Here is a 23,346-nt window from a genome sequence, read left to right as displayed (position 1 = left end):
GGAGGGCGGGCGAAGGCGGGGCAGCAGGCCACGCTGCCCAGGAGTTGGCAAGAAAGGGAAGAGCGCAGCTACAGAAACTTGCTCCATCCATGAGCTGTGAGTCCCGCGCCCAGCTGAAGTGTGTGGGAGGCGCGACCCCCAGCTCAGCGGCCTTCACTCCACCCCTCAAGTTCGCGGCCACAGAGCGGGCCGCGCTGATTCCCGGAGCGCTCCGAGCCTTAGAGATGTCGCGAGCGCCAGCCCCAGAGCCCAGGCGCGGGGGGCCCAGCGCCGGGGAGAGCAGCGGGGACACACCGGCGGGGCCGAAAACAAGTGTATTCATATTCAAACAAACGGACCAATTGCACCAGGCGGGGAGAGGGAGCATCCAATCGGCTGGCGCGAGGCCCCGGCGCTGCTTTGCATAAAGCAATATTTTGTGTGGGAGCGATCCGTGCATTTGCATGTTGCGGAGTGATTAGTGGGTTTGAAAAGCGAACCGTGGCTCGGCCTCATTTCCCGCTCTGGTTCAGGCGCAGGAGGAAGTGTTTTGCTGGAGGATGATGACAGAGGTCAGGCTTCGCTAATGGGCCAGTGAGGAGCGGTGGAGGCGAGGCCGGGCGCCCGGCACACACACATTAGCACACTTGAGCCATCACCAATCAGCATAGGTGTGCTGGCTGCAGCCACTTCCCTCACCCACACTCTTTATCTCTCACTCTCCAGCCGCTGACAGCCCATTTTATTGTCAATCTCTGTCTCCTTCCCAGGGATCTGAGAATTGCTCTCACACACCAAATCAGCAGCGTCCGTGGAGAAAACTCTTGCCAGCAACTCCTTTAAAACACCGTCATTTCAAACCGTTGTGGTCTTTAAGCAACGACAACAGGGGGAAAAAAAATCAAACAAAACTCTTGACAGGAGCTTTGACCAGAGAGGATGCCTCAGAAAGGTGAGTCCGCTTCTTTCTTCTTGCTTCATTTTTATTGCAATATTCAGGCAGGTCTCCCCCTTCCTCCCCCCTTCCTTCCTTCCTCTCGCCCGTCCCCTCCCCCACTGCTACGCCGGGAGAGTTGGACCGGAGAAGTTTCCACGCAGGAGCCCAAACTTTCTACTTCCAGCGAAAGCCGGCGTCAGAGGGCGACCGCCGGTGAGCGGGAGCAACACAGGGCTCCGGGAGGCCGGCTCGCTCAACCCCAGCGCGGGTTGATCTCGCAGGAAGGACCAAGCCTCTGGGCGCCGCAGCCGCCGCGGCTCCCGGCCACAGCGTTGCCAAATGCTCCCGGCCGGCCGGAGAGGACGAAGAGGCTCTGCGGTGCCACAGGCCCGGGAACGGCTGCAGCGATCGGCCGCCGCCGGCCGCTTTGTCCAGTCGCGGGCCCAGCGAGCGCGCAGAGAGCCGCGCGCCGAGGGAGCGCCGAGGGAACCGGGTCGCCTTGCCGCCGCCCGCCCGCCCTTCCGGCTTTGTGCGGCGCTCTCCCGGGCTCCGAGGAAGTCGCTGGCACCCGAGCGCTCCGGGCCGCCGCGCCCGCCGCCAGCTCGAGCAATCAGTCGGCACTGCAGCCCCACGCCGGAGGCCAAAAGAAAGAGCGAGGGAGCGGGAGCCAGGAAGGAAGCTGCCAGGCCCGGGCGGTGGTACGCGCGCTCCGAGGGAGCTCGGAGCCGAACGGGAGGATTGTCAGCTTCCATCAAACCCCCAGGCTCTCGCCCCCAACTTGGGCGCAGAGCTCGGAACTTGGAAAATCTCTGCGCCCCGGGTTTTCCCCAACCTTCGCCCTCACCCTGTCCTCCGGCCCCCAGCGTTCGGTGGGTATTTTTCCTTGTCTTCCTCTGACAAAGCTGCCGCTGGTGTTGCCGTTTCAACAAGTTTCGAGGTGGAAAGGTAGTTTGTTTTTTTTTTTAATTCAAAGCTCCTCATTTTTTCCTTTGTGAGGCCTTTAGAAAAATCAATATGAAAGCAGTGGCTTTCCGTTGGTCTGATCACATCTTCTCCCTGCTAATTAGTCTGAGTAATTCGAGAGCTTTTCGATTCTAAGACCCTAGGAGAAAAAGTGTCTTTTCAAAGTTCATAAAGTTGTTGCCTCTTTCCTTGTGCAGATTTTCTCAGTCTCCCTGCACCATAATAGCCCTGAATTTTAGCAAGTGTAATTGGGGGAAATGGAGTTGAATTTCAAGTGGAAATGCTTTCTTTTTCGAGTGCTAAAACTCGGCCCTCCAGTCATGAGTGATTTCTAGAAAGTTTAAAAACAAAGTGAATGGTGGTTTCTCTCTTTCTCTCTTTTTTTCTCATTTTATCTAAAGCTCCCTAAGCCATACGGGAGGTTTAACTAGAACTTGGGAAGATTTGAGGAGGGGATGGGAGCAGAAAATGAAAAGCAAAGACCTTGAAAGCCTGGCGAGTTTACGGAGGAGAAATAATAGTTGCTGCCGTTGACATTACATTTTTTATAGCTGGTGACCTTTGCAAACGTCTGAAGGCAATTTGATTAGTTGTTATCTTATTTGGCCCTAGAGAGTAAAACTTTGTCATCTTAATTGGTAATTACTCTTTGGCTGGGGACGGGGAGGGCCAAAAGTGAGCTCTCCCCTTCACCCCAGCTAAGAAGTTTGGAGATGGTTTTGAGAATGAAGTAATTAAAACAACAGCAGCAAAAGCTGAGGCTTGGATCTGGGATAGGGAGGCAGTGGCCCAGTGGCCTAGTGGACCAAGGCAAGGCGACTCCGAGGTGTTTGGAGACTCCCTTCCTTTCCAAGATGGGTCTCTGACTGGGCTAGGGCTATAGGAAGCCCCAGGTTGAGCTGGGGGGCTGAAGCTGTGGCTGAGGTAGGGGGAGTCTAGTCTCCGAGCGAGACTGCTTCCGGGTGTGGGATGCCTGGCTTCCCGGGTTGCTTTTGCACTGTGTTAACGATTACTTAAGTAATGAGATAGCTTCTTAGTTGAGAGGAGGGTGGGAAAGGAGCAAAACCAGGATTTGAAATGCTTCCACCTTCCCAGCTGCTTGGAAAATTAATCGGTTAGGCCTCTCTGGAATCAGCTAGTGATTTTTTAAAAAATGGCTCCAAGAATGTACCAACCTGGATGGGGGCATTCGGTTGTGGTTAAGTATAGGTATAGGTTACAGTAGGAAGTTTTACCCTTCTAGGGGAATTTCAGTCCCCCTTCTCCCCACCAGCTACTATTTGCAGTTTCAGAATCCAACTTGGTGTATGGGGGGAGTTGGGCATTCTGCACAAAGTTGGGTTTTTCTGCCTCTCCTGGACTTGACTTGGTCTCCGGATGGAGAAACAGGAGAGAGGCTTTGGGAAACTGCCTTGGGAAGCTAGAGGAAAGTCCTCTAAGTTTATTTTTATGGATTTAAGCTGCCTCCCAGCTAGTTAATAAATTAGACCATGAATAGCCTTGAAGAAAAAAAAATTTGCTTCTTAGAATTCTTTACTTGCAGGCAGGCAAAATTAATAATCATAACAGGCAAAACAAAAAAGAATGAATATTTTAATTTTTTTAAGCAGGGAAAGTGACTAATTATTTTACTTTTTTTTTTTTTTTTTGGCAAACCTTTGAATGGGTTCTTTATTGTAACTCTCTCTTCCCAATTGAGCTCCCCACGGTGCCGTTGTATCTTTTTACAGCCCCTAACAACTCACACCAGTAACACAATTACCTCCAGATATTTATAACAAGAAATTACTTTTCTATTTTCTCCCCCACCCAGAACCTTCTTCTTAAGAGAAGACAGGGAGTGGTGGTGGTGGAGGGGGTGTTCACCTTGGGGGACTAGCACTGGGTCAGGACTTAGAAAGCGAGAAGTGTCCCTCTGTTCCCTGTATGGGTTGGTGAGTTGTTGGTACCTTTGGTTGGAAGCTCTGTTGCTAGTTATGGAGATTCAGTTTTGCTCTTTGGGTTTGGGGAGAGCTGGAGAATAGAAGCCATTGTTCGCTCTCTGTAGGCTTTGTCGACCACGCTCACCCCCTCCTGTTTGTACTTTTTAAAGCAGTGAGGCGAGGTAGACAGCGTGTGTCACAGTACAGTAAAAGGAGGGAAGATCTAAACACCAAAAGAGAAGTTAATCACAATAAGTGAGGTTTGGGGGGGAAAAAGTTGGGCTTGCCACTTGCAAAGTCCCAGAAAGAATGGGAAGTGAATGGCGATCAAGCCGACTGGGAAGCTTTGAGGGGGAGAGTGAAGGATAAAGAGGTAACCAAAGACTTGGGGTGGGGGGGGTTGGGGCAACTGGGGTAGTGAAATTCTTGAAAGGAGTGATGGTTTTGACATCCTCCCAAGCGGCCCCAGCCTGTACCCTCAAGCTCTCTGAAGTTCCAGGGTCCCCTGTGCTTCACCTCTAAACTTCAGGTATAAGCCCCCCTTCCCCCAGCTCTTGACTTCTTCTCCCAACCCTGCTGTTTCTCTTGTTCTCCCCTTTTATTTCCCTGGTTCTTGGTATTTTTGCAAAATGGGGCCCTAAATTGTCAGGCTCTGCAAATCGCCCAAAGCCGGGTCAGAGCAGCCACTATCAAAACGTGGAGACCTTTGCAGGACAGGCTGCTGGAAATGTGGGTGTAGCTCTGGGATTTAGAGTTTTATGGCAGTTTGAGCCCAAGATGGCTTTCTTTTCTTCTCTTTCTGAGAGTGTGGATTGGAGAGTCCATGATCTATGCTTTTGAGTCATAGTTTGATGTATCTTTCTCTCCTTCTGTTTTGTCTTAGGGGGAAGACTTTAACTAGGGGCGCGCAGATGTGTGAGACCTTTTATTGTGAGAGTGGACAGACATCCCAGATTTCAGGCAAGTTCCATGCTGGCTGCTTTGGGTTCCCCACCCTGAAAGAGTCAGAATGCTTCTTCTTCATTGTTGTTCAGTTGGAAGAAAAAATTCAAAATCAAGTCATGGATTCTTCTGACTAAAGGGTTAACTACTAAGAGATATGGGGCAAACAGACTGGGAATACTGGAGTATTTGTAATGCAAAAAGTAGATTTTTGCACGTACTGGAGTGCAGAGCTGATCTGCCCAAACTTATTGATCCGATAGCCCCAAACTGATGGAGTGGATTATTTCCTTAAAGAAGAGGCTTTCTCCTGTCCTGCTTCCAGGACACCCTCTGTAGGGAGGTAGGCCTACCTGGTGCCGGCCCAGAATTAATGCCTATATTCTTGCTAACAGAGCCCTGTATTCGAGCCCCGTGGGATACCGCGGCCCCCAGCCAGCGCCAGTATGCAGAACAGTAAGTGCCTCTGGTCTTTTTGGACTTCGGGCGGGGGAGGCGCAGACCGGCGCGCAGGTCGGGGGAGGGTCGGTGTCCGCACTGGCCAGGCCGGGGGCGCGAGGGAAGAGGCCCGGGGACCGAGGCAGCTGCTCCAAGAGGGGAGGGCGTCTGTTCTCTTGCTTCCTACTGGAAGAACAGGGGCTGGGCCTTTGAGAACAGCCCGCAAGAGTTTGCGAAGCTGCCGTAGAGAAACCCCATCCCCCCAAATCCTGTAACTCACACCCCCTCCCCGCCCCTGCCCGGGCTCTGACCCCAGAGAGGGGGGCTGGACTGAGCGGGGCGGGGCGGAGTCCTCTTGCCGTCGTAGCGCGAGAAGGAGGCCCCTTGGGCTTAGTCAAGACTGAAGGTCTCCACCGTCTGGGGCGGGTGGGGGGCTCCTCTCCCCCAGTCACCCTAAGAGCAGCTCCTCCCATCGCCACCCTGGCGAGGGGCCTGGAAGGCCAGGGAAGTGGGGCACCCAGGCCTGCGGTGGGGTGGAGTTGGTAGTGGAACCGTGGAACTGTTAGAGGGCGCAGACCGGCGAGAGCAGGTTTACTGGGTCTGGGAGGAGAGTGGGGATCGAGCCCAAGATTTGGAGCAGCCCTGCCCTGGTGGCTACTGTGTGCGTCCTAGTCATTCCGGGCCCGGGGTGCCTTTGATTCCCTGGCTCTTGCATCTCCCGTCCTCCCTTTGCATAGACCCCTTGGGCCCCCATCCCATCTTCCTGCTCAGTACATGGGAGCTGCTTTGTGGCAGGACGAATCTGAGACCGGGCCTGAGAGCCTGGAGGCCCAGTGAAACTAGGCCCCGGTAGAGGTGCAGAGCCCCGAGGCGGTTTAAGGGCTCCGCTGTATGGAGTGCCTGAAAGCCTAAATCTTCTAGAAACCTTCCCTTGCCGAACTGCAGACTGAAAGGGGTCCCTAGCCCCTGATCCATCTGTCCTGCAGCCGCTACCTGTCCCCTGGCCCTTCAGCGGCTGGAGGGCGTGAAGCGCAGGAGAGGGCGCAAAGCGGGCGCCGAGCTGGAAAGGCGGATTAGTTGTGCAGAACGTGCCAGGCCCCGGGGACTTGGCCCGGTAGGAACCCTCCTTGGCGAGGCTCGGGCTTCTGGCCACTCTTCCTGGCTGCTGGGTCCTCCCCTCTCCAGCACAAGGGCCCCAGCCGCAGGCTCTCGGGCAGGCCGGCCCTAGGCGCGCGGCGCTGAGCATTTGCCGCTGCGGCCTGGCTGGCGGGCCCCGAGGGGCGCGGGGTCGCGGGCCGGCCTGCAGGGCTTTGTGCCGCTCGCTCCCGGGTGTGCGCGAGGCGCAGAGCATCCAAATTGACACCATATGTTTTCCTATTAGATGCTTCGCGGTCGAATTCTAGGCGCATAATCATCGCCACTGGGCGAGAGCGCCAGCCGTCCCTAGGGAAGGGACACAATGATTGAGGCTTAACCTCTGAAGGGGAACTTAGAGCGGCGCTTCCTCGCTGCCATTTCGATGCTGGCAGAGGCGACCTGGCCCTGGGCGAGCACCCGCCGGCGGTCGCCACGGAGGTGGCGGGCAGATTGTTGTTTTTTGCCTGTGGTGGGGAGGGGGAAAGAGGGAGGTCTAGGATTAGGCGGCTTCATACGCCTTGGCATTCCCAGATTGGGAATTGCCTCGGCTGCGCGTGAAGTTTGGAAGGTCTTTCTCGATCTTTCTCTGGGAGTGCCTTTCTTTTTCCGGGAAGGCGTCCTTTGCCCAAAGGGAGCAGCAGAAGTTCTTTAGAGGCAAAGGAAGGCAATAAAGGGAATTTAGGAGAAACCAGAAGCGGGGTCTAGGCCTCGCTCTGTTGGAGAAGCGGTGTCCCCGCGATGTCCCTGCTCGAGCCCGGCCCGTGGGAGCCTAGATACCCCAAACGCCTGTCACTTCTCATCCAGTTGAGGCTTCAGCACGCCCCCTCAGTCAGCACCCCCCCGCCGACTCTGCCCCAAGCCTTCGGCTACCCTGAAAACGCGGCTCCCCTTGAAGGGGAAACGAGTGCAGTTCAATCTCATCTGAGTGATCTACAAATAGGGACGGAAAGGGTCGTTTTATCACGGTCCCGTTTGTCGTGACGATGCAATTTCCCGGAGCGGAGCACTGTCACAAAGTGACAAGGCTGCCACAAGCGCCCCGACTGATCTTTTCAATTAGCCTTCCATGCATGATCCGGAGCGACTTCCGCCTATTTCCAGAAATTAAGCTCAAACTTGACGTGCAGCTAGTTTTATTTTAAAGACAAATGTCAGAGAGGCTCATCATATTTTCCCCCCTCTTCTATATTTGGAGCTTATTTATTGCTAAGAAGCTCAGGCTCCTGGAGTCAATTTATCAGAGGCTCCAAGGAGAAGAGAGGAGAGGAGAGGAGAGCTGAGCGGGGGAGCCACATCTCCTGGAAGGGCTGCTCTCTAGAGTCGGGGCTGCAGGTTGGAGAATTTTAAGGAAGTGGAAATTGGCAATTGGCTTTATTTGTGTGCCTGTGGTTTCTGGGGAGGGGGGCTACAGGGGTGCTAACTCCTTCTCCCTATTCTCAGTTTAGACAATAGGGTGAGGTTGTGAGATGACCAGATAAAGGAGGGAAGGGGACACTGTGGTGTGGTCTTTCCCTTTTCTTTTCACTTTTTGATTTTTGCTCCTATCTGTCCTGGGCTGTGGGGAGGGCCGAATTTAGCATCGGAAGTAAAAGCGGAGCTGTAGCTGGTGCAGACAGACTCCCAGACCTCTGCCCCACCGTAGCAGCCAGACTACTTTGTGGCTGGAGCCGATCTGAGGGGCTTGAGGAAGCCTGCCTGGGAGGTGCTGAACCCAGGTTGCGGTTCACTAGCTACAGATTTGCTGTTCTGGTTCTTCTTTACTCCATTCCCTTTTCTTCTCCTATTTTTTTTTTTTTTTAATCCTGGTGCTTCACCAGAGTTTGGAGTATGACAGCAAGTGTTTCTGGACTCTAGCATCTGAGGGAGCACTGAAGAGCTGTAGGGTTTGCCATCGCAGTTCTAACAATGCAGGGAGCTTGAAGATGCAGTGGGGCTTCTGTAGGACTCGTGGTTTCTCGTTATACTCAGAGGGGATCTTTGGGAGAATATTTCTGAGCTGATTGTTTGCACCTTGCGGGTTCAAAGACTGGCTGGGGTGTTTCTGGAGGGCAGCAGTAGGCTGGGGGTTCTGGAGTGAAAGCAGTAAGTAGTAGTGAGGTGCGTGTGTTCTTACATGTGTCTGCACCGTGCTTCTGTTCTGCAGTCGGTGGGCAGGAGCTCCGCTGTGTCTGGGCTGGGCTGCCCGATGCCTGGAATGGCTTCGAGGTCCTGTTGTCATTTTCCATCGAGAGCAGGGACCTGATGACTGAGGTTGGCCAGGGCTGGCAGGGAGCTGAGGATGCACTGTGGTTGTCTTTTCTTCTTCTCCTGCCTCCTCCTCCACCTCCTCCTTCCCCTTCTTCTCTTTCCTGCCCCTTCTTCCCCTCCTCTCTGCTCTGCTCTCCTCTCCCTTTCTCCAGGTCACAGCGGAGTGAATCAGCTCGGTGGTGTCTTTGTCAACGGGCGGCCACTGCCGGACTCCACCCGGCAGAAGATCGTAGAGCTAGCTCACAGCGGGGCCCGGCCGTGCGACATTTCCCGAATTCTGCAGGTGATCCTCCGGCGCCGCCCCATTCGCCGCCCCCGCGGCCCTCCACTCTCAAGGCCCTCTCTTCATTTCTTACTGTAAACGCTGCTAATTATGGACCCCAACCCTCACCCCCCATCCCAGCCCCCACCCCACTCCCCTGCCTTCTGCTTTCCCCTTTCCTTCCACCATCCTTCCCGATCTCTTTCAACCTGGGTCAGTCACATAAGAGAATTCATCTGCTTAAGAAAAAAACTGGGTGTGAATTAAAAACAAACAAACAAAAAAACCTTTCTCTTTTCCTTTGTTAAAAACGTTCTTTGTGGTAACAGTTTATGAACTGTAATAAAATGAATTATATAAATCTGCATAATTTCATCCCCTTCTCCCTCACCCCATGCTTACCTCTCAGGGTTTGAGATATTTATTTCTTCATATTCATGAAGAATATATATTGATTTTAAAAGACGAATGCTGTTTTCCTCCCTCCCTAACTCACATTTACTCAATTGGGCATATTTTTAAAGGAAAAATAACTAAAGATTCAGTTTATTTTTCCCCTTCACTCGTTAGGACATAACACCACTTTAAGCAAGATCAGCACAAAACAATCTGACTTCGTTTTGATGCATCTTCTGGCAGTGTTTATTTACAAAAACAGTTTTAAAAACTTTTAAGTTAGGTTGTTTTTTTTTTAGTTCAAACTGTTTGAAAGTATCATCCTATTTGTAGTTTTTAGGGCTACAAATGTAATTTTAAGAAAAAAAGCTCTCTACAGTAAGTTCTCATACCATTGAAGGTATATTTTTGTGTTATAGACCCATGCAGATGCAAAAGTCCAAGTGCTGGACAATCAAAACGTAAGCTTGTCATTGTTTAATGCATACTTAAACAATTTTATTTTTGTCTTGAAATTATTAATAATGTGGTTTTCTGTCCACTTCCCCTATGCAGGTGTCCAACGGATGTGTGAGTAAAATTCTGGGCAGGTATTACGAGACTGGCTCCATCAGACCCAGGGCAATCGGTGGTAGTAAACCGAGAGTAGCGACTCCAGAAGTTGTAAGCAAAATAGCCCAGTATAAGCGGGAGTGCCCGTCCATCTTTGCTTGGGAAATCCGAGACAGATTACTGTCCGAGGGGGTCTGTACCAACGATAACATACCAAGTGTAAGTTCACTGAGAACATTCCCTCTCCCTGCCCTAAGCTCCATGCTCTTCCCTCTTTACCATCACTTTCTCTACGTCCCCCTGCTCTCCTTCCTGCCAGTGTCTTTCTCTTTCTCTCCTCTCTGCTCCACCTCTGTTTGTCACCTCTGTACCTGGGGGTCTTGAGAGGAGCACCTTGACCTTTTTATTGATCTTCTGGAAATGGGAGTCAGTGTGGGAGGGTTAGTCACCGTATTTGCATGCGGCAAGGTAGAGAGTGGAGGCACCTGGAGAAAGTCACTGAAATCTAGAAGGAAAATGAAAATGAAAACCAGATTCAAGCAAGCTTCCTCCACATCTTGCTGTTTGAACCTTCTTTCAGAAATCAAACATCCATTTCTGTCCTAATATAAAAACAAACAACAGTGAAAGAAATCTCTAAGGCAAGTCTTAATATTGGAGAGGGGGACTCTTTAACAGCAACAATAATAAAAAAGCAGCCATGTGAGTTATGTCACCAAAGACACTGAGCAACAGTGAAGGACCCCTCCCTAGTCTTCCAACTCTTTACCCAACTCAGTTTCCATGCCCAGAGTGATAGCTGGCATTCTTTCCACGATGTCTCTGCAAGTCCACCCACTGTCCCAGGATGGCTGTTTTTTTTTTTTTAATGTATTAGCGGTAATTCTTTAAAGGGGGGCATCCTGAGATGGAGACTTAAGATAGGGCAACTGTGTCTTCAGGAGACTCTGCCATTTGGTTTGATCTTGATTTGATTTGCAGGTGTCATCAATAAACAGAGTTCTTCGCAACCTGGCTAGCGAAAAGCAACAGATGGGCGCAGACGGCATGTATGATAAACTAAGGATGTTGAACGGGCAGACCGGAAGCTGGGGCACCCGCCCGGGTTGGTATCCGGGAACATCAGTGCCAGGGCAACCTACACAAGGTAAAAACCCAAACACCCATCCTCAAACTCTCCATATATGCAGCCCTTGAGTATCCTCTTCTCCTCCAACCTCTTCCCTCTCTGGACTTTAGTGCTTGGAGAACGTAGTGGGAGTTCTTCAAGGGCTTGGGATATATTGACTTGTGCTGTATCTAGGTGGTATTTGTTGAACTGTCTGGTTGGCCTGGAAATTCAAGGGTTGTGTAGTCCGAAGTAGCATGAATGTGGCTGGTGTGTGTGTGTGTGTGTGCATGCATGCTTGAGTATGTGTTATGGGCAGGAGTAGGTGTGTGTCTGTATGAGCTAGCTGCGTGGTGCCCTATTCAAATGTGCCATTAAAATGCACAGAGAGCCCCCTTGCTGTAGAAGTGTGACAAGTTAACACACTGACAGACTGCAAGGTAAACATAATTGTATCATCTTGCTTTTTGCTGTAATTGACAAATTATGTGACTATGAGTAGGGTGTATAAGAGGGTGAACAGTGAGATGCAGGGCCAAGTTGAGGATGGGGCATTGGAAATGTTGATTTCCCAACTAAAGCAACCCTACCCTCTAGGTTCGGACCCCCTCCACTCCTCTGGGCCCCTAGTTCTCATTCTTTGTGGGTGGCGACTGTGTAATAAGATAGGTGGGGTGAGGCTTCTGTGAGCCAGACTTGGGTGTACCGGGAGCTACCCTGGAGCTGAGAGGAAAGATAGGATCTGAGCGTTGCAGGCTCTGTGAGAAGGGGAGGAGGAAGAGGAGCAGACGGGGGTGGGGTCGGGTCGGTTGGCTCTCCCCGCCCCTCCCCTCCACACACCGGAGGTAGCTTGGTCAAGAATAGGAAACAGTTTACTCCGAAGATTAATCGGTATTTGTTGTCCTCGTGACAAGGAGATAATATGAGGGATAATGGGACGTGGAATCTCACTCCCCGGAGCACGACCAAGCCTGGGGGCTCCCGGCCAGGGGAGGCGGTGAGGGGGACGCTGACGGGGCTGCCCTCGCCTCCGTGCGCTCTCAACCCAATCTGGGTGCCCCGCGCCTCCACGGAGCCGGGCGAGGGAAGGGAAAATCGGTAACAGTATGCGAAATATCTGGTACAAAGGATGCTTCTGTCACTCGCAAGAATTTGTTATGGGAACAATCCTGTCGCTCTGTAATTGCTCATTAGAGAACGTTTTGTTTCTCATTAAGGCGACATGAATAAGCGTCTAGTTGAAGGAGACAGCTGTAGAAATGTTCCACAAGAGACCTCTGGACACGATTCGGCACCAATTGCCAATTAGACATGTCAGTTTTAAGAGCAGAAAACAATATAGGACGGACACTGGGAAGATAGGGAGCAAAGCGCTGGCTCGGTGTTTCCCAGCGCGGCCGCTCGGCCGGGCCGAGGCCTCCCGAAGCGCAGGGCTTCGGCTCCCCTGGGCGACCCGCCCGCCCGCTCGCCCGGATCGGGCCGAACCTCGGCCTCCCGGGGTGCGGCAGGCTGCCCCCCGAGGAGGCGCTGCCTCCCCGCTGGCCGCCTCCGGCCTCTGGTGAGGACGAGGGCGTGACCTCCATACCCTCACCTGACCTTTGAAACTGTAGGGTTCCAACGTGCGCACACCGGACACACCAAGGGGCGCACTCCCACTGCTCGCCCCCAGCACCAGCCCCACCCCAACCTGAGGTCCGGGTGACCCCACCCCGCCGCCTCGTCTGCCAGAGAAATCTCCAGGAGGGCGCGGGACACGGTGACCGGGCCTGGGCAGCTTGAGCCCTGGGCGCGAGGGCTTCTGTTTGCTGGGGCGGGAGGTGGCGCTCGTTCTGGAGCTTTGAACTTTCTTTCAGGCACCCAGTTGCTAGAGCATTCTGGCTCACCAACTGCCGGTTCTCCCTCTGCCCCCGGCCCCCGCCCCCCGCTCCCCAAGCCTCCCCCAACTGCCCCCCCACACCTGTGCCTGGTCCCCGCTGCGTGGGGAGGACGGTCACGCCAGCCGAGCGCGGAGTGCCCGGGTGCAGGGCCCACAGGGCACCGGTGGCCACGGCTGACATGCCGGGAATCCTTGGCTCTTTGGGCTCTAAGAAGGCCCCCCCTCCCTCCCTCGCCCCCTTTCCCGGCCCAGGAAGCCGGTTTTGGGTTTTAAAAGAGTCCATGACTCCGAAAGCATAAGGCGAGGTTAGGTCTCAGAGGGAGACAAATATGGTTTCCATCTGATCAACGCCATGCGGCGGTGAATAAAATTGTGCCGATGTGGGCTGACAACCACAGGAGACAACTCTATCCGGCCCCCAATTCTCCAGCGATTTGGTGGTTTTAGGGATCGCGGAGACACTTTTTCTTATCTCCTCCCCCCTCCCCCTGTAATACCCAGGCCTTCTATAGGATTTAGTCAGTCTCTTTTTTCAACAGATGCTTCAATGTTTTGATCCGCGCTCCAGAGCTGAAAAGGTGCCGCAACCGGGTTGCTATCTTTTCTTGCTTGTTTTCCGCCTCACTGATTAAGACACTAAGAAACTAAGGAATGATTTTATTTCCCAGCGTCTTTTTTTTTTTTTTTTTCCGTCTTCTTCTTCTTTCTCTCTCTCTCCCTTCTCCTTCCAGGAAACAAATCCTATCCCGAGCGTCAGATGGTCCCGGGGCTGGGAGAATGGGAGGCGCTTTCACTCGCCTTCTCGCGGATTAGGCTGGAAGGTGGACGGCGCCCATTGAAGGGCCATTTTTTGCGCTCTGAGGGGGCGCCTTTTAAAGAAGATATCTTAATTGTCTGCCACTTAGGTTTATCATGGGGAGAATCCGAGATCCAACTTCTAGTTTTATTTTGCTAAAAAGCTTTTAAGAGTGGAAAGTAAATCCACTAAAGAAAAAAAAAAGGAGAGGCACCCAGTTTAAGAGTGACCTCTCCTGCACCGCCTGGCTGCGCCCTGTTGCTAAAGTAGCAAGGTTTCAGCGGTGCACACTGGCTCTGTGGGGTCTTGGAGGGATACTGCAGCCACGACTTTTCTCCTGACCCGTCTCTGTCTCCACTGCTGTTTGTTTCTCCCCAAAGAGGTTTAAAATCAAGCCCTCCTTATCCTCTGTTAAATGACTCCCCTTAAAAATCACTTCCCAAGTCGGTGCTGCGCCTTCATTCTTGTAAGTGTGTGGTGTGTGTGTGTGTGTGTGTGGGGGGGGGGGGGGGGCAAGGGGGGGGTAGGGGGGGTGGTGCGGAGAGGAAGAAAGGAAGAAGGAGAACGTGAGCACATGTCCATGTTTTAAAATTAGGAAAGCGTCAGTGAAGCAAACGTGAGCAGAGAATGCTATCTGTGGGGGTCTTCCGAGGCACACCCGGGTAGCTTTGTTTAATTGGAGAGATCGAATGTGCCAGAAAAAAGGACTGGGATGTGGCCTCCTGGAAGGCGTCTTGAGTGACCGCCACCCCAGCAAGATGGGATTGTGTTCGGTCCCTTCCCTACACGTTGGAGGATCGCAGGTTTCTGTTTGTGCTTTCCAAAAGCAATAACTGATGGGCCTTACTGGTTGGTCCCCCAAAGTCTATTTCTAAAGTCTTCCTCATCGACTGAATCCGAAAAGAAAAGGGGCTCAGCATTTTGCTCCCTGAAAAACACGTTGAAAAGTCACCATGAAACTTGGGGCAGTAAATTAGCGCAGACGCTGGTGCAGGCACATGTGAGTGAGCGGCTCTTGGGGCTCGGCTAAGGAGCCCTCCCCAAGCCCCACCTTTCTGATGTAGCGCCAGACTACCCGAAGTAGCCCATTTACCAAGTCTCCGTCTCTCTCTCATCTCCCTTCGTCTCTCCCCTTGTCCGCTGACCCTCTGGTCTCTTTTCCTCTCGGCACTCTTTTTCTGGCCTTCTTGCACCTTTCTGGCCTCTTCCTCTTTGGAGCCTCTTTCTAGCCCCACCTTTCTCTACCCCCTCCCCTCTCCTCCTCCCTCAACCAGACCTCTGCTCCTTCCCCTCCTGTCTTCCTCCCCCCTGCTCATCATCCCCTCTGCCTCTCCTCCCCGCGTCCCCCCACATCCCGGCCGCATCCACCGTCCCTGGCCGCCCCCCCCACCCTCTTCCTCGGCCCCCCATCCACCCTCCAGCCCCCAGCCAAGCGCCCTAAATAGCATTGAGGCGCCCGCTCTTCGGACAGTGATTAATGATAGCAGAGCAGAGGGGTTAACACACTTCACTGAAAAGTCTGTTGACTGGGCTTCTTGTAACACAATGTGGCCCGCTGCACGCCTCAAGAGAATCCTTTTGTTGTCCGCGCTCATTGTGGCCTCGAAATTCTGCCCACGAAAGTTTGCCAACGCTCCTGCCCCAGGAGTTTAATAGTTTCCCTTACTCGCGGGGCATTGTGCTGTGCTGAAAAGCAGCCCCTCGCTATTCAAGTGTTGGTGGTCATCTCAATAGATCTCCAAGGGCCCATATGGTGGCCAGTGCTGATGAATCCGCCTGTTTAAATGGGGGAGAAAGTTGGGGTTTTAAAACATTTCAAAGTTCCTGAAAAGATCCCACTAGATCCTGTCACAATTCCCTGAACTCTTTGAAGGCACTGCCTATTGTCTCCCGGTTATAAATGATATTCCTGGCCAAGTCGATTCCCACCAAGGCGCCCCAGAGGCTCCTCCCCCCAGGGCCAAGTCGCTAGGATGGTGGGGGGGCAGCCCCGATTGGTATCTCTTGGGGGCCTTAGGACCCAAGACCAAGAACCCAGGAGGCAGTGGCCCTGGAGGCCTAGTGAGAACCGAATCCTTTGCTCTCCAGCAAGGCGCGAAAGGAGACAGTTTGCCCAAGTGCACATCTTACCCTCCAAGCAGCAAAGGAAAACAATAAAACTTTCCCCTGTTTAATGATAGAAATTACATTAAAAGTGGTGGAAATGCCCTAATTAAAAATGTACCACTTAAATGATATGCCAAGGATTCAGCTGCAGCATAGCATATTTAGCTAGTTAGTGAACTCTCTACTATTTCTTTTTTAAAATTACACGTTAAAAATTTAAAAGAAATCTTACTTTTCTCTGGTGCAACACATTACAAAGAATGGACAGTCCTTTTATCTAAATATAAAATTCCATTTTCAGCAATTATAGCCTGTTCTTGGTGATGATATAATTACAGCTGTGCTCGTAATAGGTGTCAAGGCAAAGCGCACTCATACAATAGTTGAATAAAACTGCAGAACAATGCGAGCACTTCTAAATTCACAACCTTTAAAATGAAATTGACTGTGCAGAATTCAAATAAAAACTAGATAAATATTTTTTTTTAAGATTACAAGCTTGGTTTGGTTTCTTAATAGCATTTTCTACAAACCTATCAACATCTAATTGATTAGATAGGAATTACTGATTATAGATCAGCTGAAATCTTGAACATTACTCTTCTATTTTCCCAACACAGCCACAGGTAAATAAATTCTGCAAGGAGAGGGAGCTGGGTGAAGCATGTGGAGGGTCAAGGTTAGTTATGAAAGATCATTTTAATTGGAAACTTCACCACTCGTTTTGTCATTCAGAGAAATGCCATTCTACAAGTATCTATGTTGCACAGTCTCATCATAATAAAAACAGAAAATGGTGGTCAGGTAACATGTGTCACTAATGTCTTTTGAAGGCTGACAGTTACCTCGAGAATGTTTTGGTGAGACTGTGAGAATAGACTGCTCTTGGAGTTTATGGCTATGTGAGGCCCCTTTTGGAGACTCCAAGTTATTCCAAATTTCTCTTACTGTCCTGTTCTTTTTGGTCCAGATGGCTGCCAGCAGCAGGAAGGAGGGGGAGAGAATACCAACTCCATCAGTTCCAATGGAGAAGATTCAGATGAGGCCCAAATGCGACTTCAGCTGAAGCGGAAGCTGCAAAGAAATAGAACATCCTTTACCCAAGAGCAAATTGAGGCCCTGGAGAAAGGTGATGGAGTTTTTCAAAGTAGAGAAGCAGTAAATCAAAGTAAATGCCACATCTTCAGTACAAAGAGCTAAATTTAGCCAGGGCCTTTGCACAGAGGCCTGAAAAGGTTTCCTTTTTCTTTCTTTCTTTTCAGGGCATCTCTTTTAGTGTATGTGTTTTCTTTCTTCTTTTCATGTACCAGTAATTCAAAGATGAAAAATCTGACTTCTCATAAAGAAAGAATGATGATTTGGCTAATTCAGGCCACAGAAGAGACCTTGAATGAATGTCATTAAACAAAAAAAAATAGAACATGGTTCTGATGGGATAGTTCTTCCAAGTACAGTCAATGCTAATAGTAGTAGCATTTTAAAGGGAATTGGTTGAAAGTGATGGAAGTCAGGAGGTGGAAATCAGCTTGATCCAGGCTTTTGTATAGTTCTGGTGCAACACAGAAAATGCAACTTACTCTTTCAGAGTTTGAGAGAACCCATTATCCAGATGTGTTTGCCCGAGAAAGACTAGCGGCCAAAATAGATCTACCTGAAGCGAGAATACAGGTACCAGGGGACTGTGTGTTCATGTGTTCATGCGACCCATACCATTTGCCTTTTTTAGAGACCCAGGTACTTCTAAGGAATGTCCTTTGTTTGCATAAATAGAAACAGATTTCGTTTGCTAAATGCTTTGCTGTCCCTCGGGGACTCGGGGAGGAGGACAGTGGCTCTGTCAGGGATGGGGCGGAGTGGGGAGCAGGCACAGGGCTCACCTGTTCTGTCCGATTTCCAGGTCTGGTTTTCTAATCGAAGGGCCAAATGGAGAAGAGAAGAAAAGCTGAGGAATCAGAGAAGGCAAGCCAGCAACACACCTAGTCATATTCCTATCAGCAGTAGTTTCAGCACCAGTGTCTACCAGCCCATCCCACAACCCACCACGCCTGGTAACTGGAGATAGTAATTCTACTGATCAGTGTGTTTCAGCCTTTTTGCCCTTGGCTCTGACTCTCACCATGACTGTCGTGTTCCTCTCCCTGCAGTTTCCTCCTTCACCTCTGGCTCCATGTTGGGCCGAACAGACACAGCCCTCACAAACACATACAGTGCTCTGCCGCCCATGCCCAGCTTCACCATGGCGAATAATCTGCCTATGCAAGTAAGTGAGGCTGGCGATTGCCCACTTAACGGGTCCCTGGGAGAGGAGGTTAGGCGCGGGTTGGGGCATGCAGACCTCATTGGCCCTGTGTTTACCCTTGGGAGACTTTCTCGGTACAGTGATTGGCTTGACCAGTGAAGTCTAAGATGAAAGCAGTCCATCCAGTCTTTTAGCTGATTGATTAACTGATTGATTCATGCCTTTAATAAAACAAAAACTTGATTTTCAGTCTAGTTAATCTGCTTTTTGCTCATTGGGAATGTCAACTTGATGGTGTTGGATGAGAATGGGGCATGCTTTAGGGACCAGAAAATGTAAAACTTGTGAAACTTGGACCAGAAAATGAAAATAATGCTGGCAAATTATTAGCTAGTAAGGGGTTAATATAGGTAAAACAGGTTTATATTCAGGTATTTGTATAAATAAATTTATAGTCTTGGGTATTTTGGATGTTATTTAGGATGTTTGTGATAAACTAGTGAGGAAGAAACAAAGGATCAGAATTGGGATTCATATTTGTATAGTGTGATTTACTTAACATAGAGGAAAAGATAGTTTTCTTTCTCTATCTTAGAATAAAAAGAATAGAAAGTATTTGCTAGAAATATCATGTATCTTTGCTGTGAATGATGTGATGAGTTTCTGGCATAACTAGCTGCCTGGGAAGGTTGATGCTATTCACTTGGTATCACAAGATGCCTCTACTCAATTCCATCCCAAATAGATACTGGCCCCTGCATGTGCTAGGTCCTGAACTAGGCTAATCCTATTTTATGATGGAAGTTGTATAAGGTAGGTAGGGTGTACTGGAACCTTGAAGGCAGAGGGTTTCTTGATGGGGAGAATATTGGTCATCTGGTGGGCCTCCTGCCATGACTTCTTCAGGACTCTTGTTCTATTTGTACAGCAATTAGAGATGCTGGGTAGTATGAGATTGGCCAGCATGAGCCCCTGATAGAAACAGATTAGGGGATACACAGATAGCTTATTCTCCACTGAACATCTTTGGCTGGATTTCTAACCCAAATCACACTAAAATAAATGTTTCACGGTCTTTAGATTAATATAGGAACAGCTAGATAAGCAGCTTCAGAGGCATTATTCACATTTTTATTTTATCTGGATATTATAGACCATAGAGCAATTAATGTAAATTAAGGGATTAACAGCCCATTAGTTGGGGTGGCTACAACTGCCTTGGAATTTTCTAGAAGTCAAGGTTGCCTGGAGGAAGTGATTCCAGGATAGAAACAAATGCAAGCTGAAATTCTGGCAAGGCCCTGAGGGCCTGCTTGCCTCTTTGAACTCAATGTTAGCAGTCATCCTCTGACTTTAATAAGGCCACTGACTGTCTTGTTCAGTTTTATAAATTCTAGCAATACCTAGGTTTCTGTGAAGATAAAAACTGTGTATATGAGAAAACAGAAACAATTAAATAGATGCTGCTATTCTGTTTAGAGTTGTGTCCACATATAGGCCCATGTGGGTCGATTTATTTCATGCTGATTTTTAAAAATTATATAACTTATAATATCATTCAAACCATATATATATTCATAAAACAAAATTAAAGTATCAACAATTCAGAGAAAACTGTTCTTAGACTTTTGGAGTTGGGTGAGGGTGTCCTGTCTTTCTATCAGTTTATCCTGTTGACCAAAATCTTCAACCATTTTATAAGGGGCAGGTGTCCTTCTCTGACCTTCTCTAACGTGTCACTGCCTCTGAGGATGTGGATCTTGGAATGTTAAACATGTCTATAGTTTGCAGATTAGAGCAGTTGTGTCATCTCCCTTGCTCCTGACATTATGCTTCTATTAATTCATCCCAAGTTTGCTACCCCATCAGAGCCCTGTGAGAACTCATGAGGAGTTTTGTCCTAGCCTTGTATATTTATTTAGTTAGGATAAAAGTTCATCTTTTTACTACTATGATTCTAAATATTTAGAGGGTAGCAGCACAATTTCGTGGATTAAACGCAGTCTTGGGTTTGGGGTCTATAAGAAAATCACAGCAAATTTTCATGGTAGGGCTAGGTATTTCCTGACACTTCTGACTACTTTAACCTGAGATCATTACTGATCTGCCTTTTCAAGAATCTTTAAATCCAGGAGTCCCACCATGAAAGGCTTCCAAGGTCCCTAAATCAAACTTTACACAGAGTTCCTCCTGCTGTTTTCTGCCTCAAAGATTGAAATAACAGGGTTTAAGGGGTGGGGGTGCCATTGGATTCCCAAATGTTAATAGATTGAATTTGTGAGAGAGGGGTAATGTATTTATGGAAGTCCTTGTGTTAAAACTTCTCTAAAGTTGCCAGCGAAGGTCCAAGATGAAAACGGACAAAAATTCTATTCATTTTATGGATGGTGCCAACCATCTAGCTGGACAATAGTCTGAATTTTGGGTACTTTAAAAAGTTTGTTATGTAGGCAACTTTCCTCTAGCAGTGGACAATAGAAGGACCAGTTGGAGGCCCAATCTTAGAGTTCCCATGTGGAATTCCAGTGCTTTACTTGCGGGTGTCTTCAGACTTATTGGCAGAGTCCTGGGGAGGAGGGAGCCTGGGGATGTGGCTCTGCAACGTGTCTCTCGGTAACCACAGGTTTGCCTTTCTCCTCCCAGCCCCCAGTCCCTAGCCAGACCTCCTCGTACTCCTGCATGCTGCCCACCAGCCCTTCGGTGAACGGGCGGAGTTATGATACCTACACCCCCCCACATATGCAGACACACATGAACAGCCAGCCAATGGGTACCTCGGGCGCCACGTCCACAGGTGAGCTGCTGCTCTCCACAGGCTGCACAGAGGTGGCCTTCGCAGCTTCTTTTGCCAGGTCACCTCCCTTCATTCGTAGTTTACCTGGAAAGACTCTGCCGGCCTTGTGTGATGGTGTGTTTTACTCTCTGTTGCTCGCTTCTCTGGAGAAGGCAATGGCACCCCATTCCAGTACTCTTGCCTGGAAAATCCCATGAACGGAGGAGCCTAATAGGCTGCAGTCCATGGAGTCGCTGAGAGTTGGACACGACTGAGCGACTTCACTTTCACTTTTCACTTTCATGCATTGGAGAAGGAAATGGCAACCCACTCCAGTGTTCTTGCCTGGAGAACCCCAGGGACGGGGGAGCCTGGTGGGCTGCTGTCTATAGGGTCGCACAGAGTCGGACACGACTGAAGCGACTCAGCAGCAGTAGCAGCAGCAGCAGCTCGCTTCTCTGGGGAAAACTAATTCAAAAGGGGAATTCAGTCAAACTAGTTAGTAACTTAATGCCATACTGACAAAAAAAGTTGTTTTTCCTGAATTTGGTTGCAGAAGTTGCATATGAAGGCAAGACCTGAAAATGTATCTTTCAGAAGGAAAAATTATTGTATTAGCCAAACTCAACAGTGAAGGCCATCCCCCCACCTCGTCCGAGCTTACTGGAAAGACTTCTCAGGTCCTTCCAGTTCTTCTGTGCTTTTCATTGGAACTGAAGAAGTACTACTTTGGTTTCCCAGGATGGTTTTGTTGCTAAAGTTCCAAACATACAGACAAGTGGAAAGTGAAAGTGTTAGTTGCTCAGTCGTGTCCTGAGTCGTGCTCAGACTGTTTGCAACCCCATGGACTGTAGCCCACCAGGCTCCTCTGTCTATGGAATTCTCCAGGCAAGCGTACTGGAGTGGATAGCCATTCTCTTCCCCAGGGGATCTTCACCACTCAGGGATTGAACCCGTTTCCTGCATTGCAGGTGGACTCTTTACTGTCTGAGCCACCAGGGAGGCCTGGAGTTGGCCTTTTTGGGCGGGGGGATTAGGATTCAGTAGGTGCATGTAAACATGTTTTCTGTTTCTGAAGGTGCTACTTTTGTTTATAAGACTTGAAAGTTATTTTTTAAAATATATTTGAAATGTTAGAAAGTACTAAAGATTCTTTTTTTTTAAACTTATAAATTCATACTCCATGCCTGTCTCTCGAAGGGAATCTCTACATGGCTATTTCTTTCATCCACTTCTAGGACTCATTTCCCCTGGTGTGTCAGTTCCAGTTCAAGTTCCTGGAAGTGAACCTGATATGTCTCAATATTGGCCAAGATTACAGTAAAAAAAAAAAAATCAAAAAAACAAACAAAAAGAATATATTGTGTTAATTCAGTCAGTGACTATGTGGACACAGCAGTTGGGCGTTCAGGAAGGAAAGAAAAATGGCTGTTAGAAGCACTTCAGTTCTGCAGTTGTGTCCTCTGGTGTACCACTGGGGAATGGACTTGAAAACAAGGACCTTTGTATACAGAAGGCACGATGTCAGTTGGAACAAATCTTCATTTTGGTATCCAAACTTTTATTCATTTTGGTGTATTATTTGTAAATGGGCATTTGTATGTTATAATGAAAAAGAACAACGTAGACTGGATGGATGTTTGATCTCTGTTGATCATGAAGTTGTTTTAAAAAAAAAAAGGAAATCATGATCAACAAGCTTTGCCACGAATTTAAGAGTTTTATCAAGATATATGGAATACTTCTACCCATCTGTTCATAGTTTATGGACTGATGTTCCACGTTTGTATCATTCCTTGCATATAATTAAACCTGGAACAACATGCACTAGATTTATGTAAGAAATATCTGTTGGTTTTCCAAAGGTTGTTAACAGATGAAGTTTATGTGCAAAAAAAAGGGTAAGATATAAATTCAAGGAAGAAAAAAGTTGATAGCTGAAAGGTAGAGTGTGTCTTTGATATAATCCAATTTGTTTTATGTCAAAATGTAAGTATTTGTCTTCCCTAGAAATCCTCAGAATGATTTCTATAATAAAGTTAATTTCATTTATATTTGACAAGAATACTCTATAGATGTTTTATACACATTTTCATGCAATCATAAGTTTCTTTTTTGGCCAGCAAAAGTTAATTGTTCTTAGATATAGTTGTATTACTGTTCACAGTCCAATCATTTTGTGCATCTAGAATTCATTCCTAATCAATTAAAAGTGCTTGCAAGAGTTTTAAACTTAAGTGTTTTGAAGTTGTTCACAACTACATATCAAAATTAACCATTGTTGATTGTAAAAACCATGCCAAAGCCTTTGTATTTCCTTTATTATACTATTTTCTTTTTAACCTTATAGTGTGGTGTTACAAATTTTGTTTCCATGTTAGATTAACATTCTAAACCAATGGTTACTTTCATACATACTCTGTTTTAAATCCTGATGATCCTTAAGAGGTAATTTTTACAGGTATCAAATCACAAATGTGTTAGAAAGAAAAACTCCACTGGAAGCTGTGTGTAGATCTGTGCCCATTTATACCCACAGTACATATACAAAATGGTAGCATTTCCCAGTTATCTGTTCAATTCAAAAGCTCAAAGTCTAGAAATAATTTAAAAATGCAACAAGCTATTAGTTAGGAATTGTCTTTTGAATTAGGGCTGGCATTTTCAATCTGG

At 48.7% G+C, this 23,346-nt stretch overlaps 1 protein-coding gene across 5 annotated transcripts; it reads left to right on the top strand.

Moving 5' to 3' along the window:
- The first annotated feature begins 434 nt into the window (after positions 1 to 434).
- PAX6 (paired box 6) lies at positions 435 to 22,905 on the top strand. Of its 5 annotated transcripts, XM_040258940.1 has the most exons (14): positions 435 to 650; positions 750 to 931; positions 4,685 to 4,761; positions 5,139 to 5,199; positions 8,718 to 8,848; positions 9,643 to 9,684; positions 9,779 to 9,994; positions 10,757 to 10,922; positions 16,632 to 16,790; positions 17,247 to 17,329; positions 17,559 to 17,709; positions 17,806 to 17,921; positions 20,544 to 20,694; positions 21,912 to 22,905. In XM_040258940.1, the coding sequence occupies exons 4-14, from the start codon at positions 5,190 to 5,192 to the stop codon at positions 21,995 to 21,997; spliced, it is 1,311 nt and encodes a 436-aa protein (XP_040114874.1). In that variant the 5' UTR covers positions 435 to 650; positions 750 to 931; positions 4,685 to 4,761; positions 5,139 to 5,189; the 3' UTR covers positions 21,998 to 22,905. The 5 variants fall into 5 exon arrangements, with proteins under 5 accessions (XP_040114874.1, XP_040114876.1, XP_040114875.1 ...); XM_040258942.1 differs by lacking the exon at positions 9,643 to 9,684 and having other exon boundaries at positions 442 to 551; positions 21,912 to 22,732; XM_040258941.1 differs by lacking the exon at positions 9,643 to 9,684 and having other exon boundaries at positions 495 to 650; positions 21,912 to 22,732.
- The last annotated feature ends 441 nt before the right edge of the window (positions 22,906 to 23,346 follow it).

Source organism: Oryx dammah, unplaced genomic scaffold (assembly GCF_014754425.2).
Source record: "Oryx dammah isolate SB20612 unplaced genomic scaffold, SCBI_Odam_1.1 HiC_scaffold_17, whole genome shotgun sequence".
NCBI classification, from domain to species: domain Eukaryota; kingdom Metazoa; phylum Chordata; class Mammalia; order Artiodactyla; family Bovidae; genus Oryx; species Oryx dammah.
This window is presented reverse-complemented; position numbering and strand designations above follow the sequence as displayed.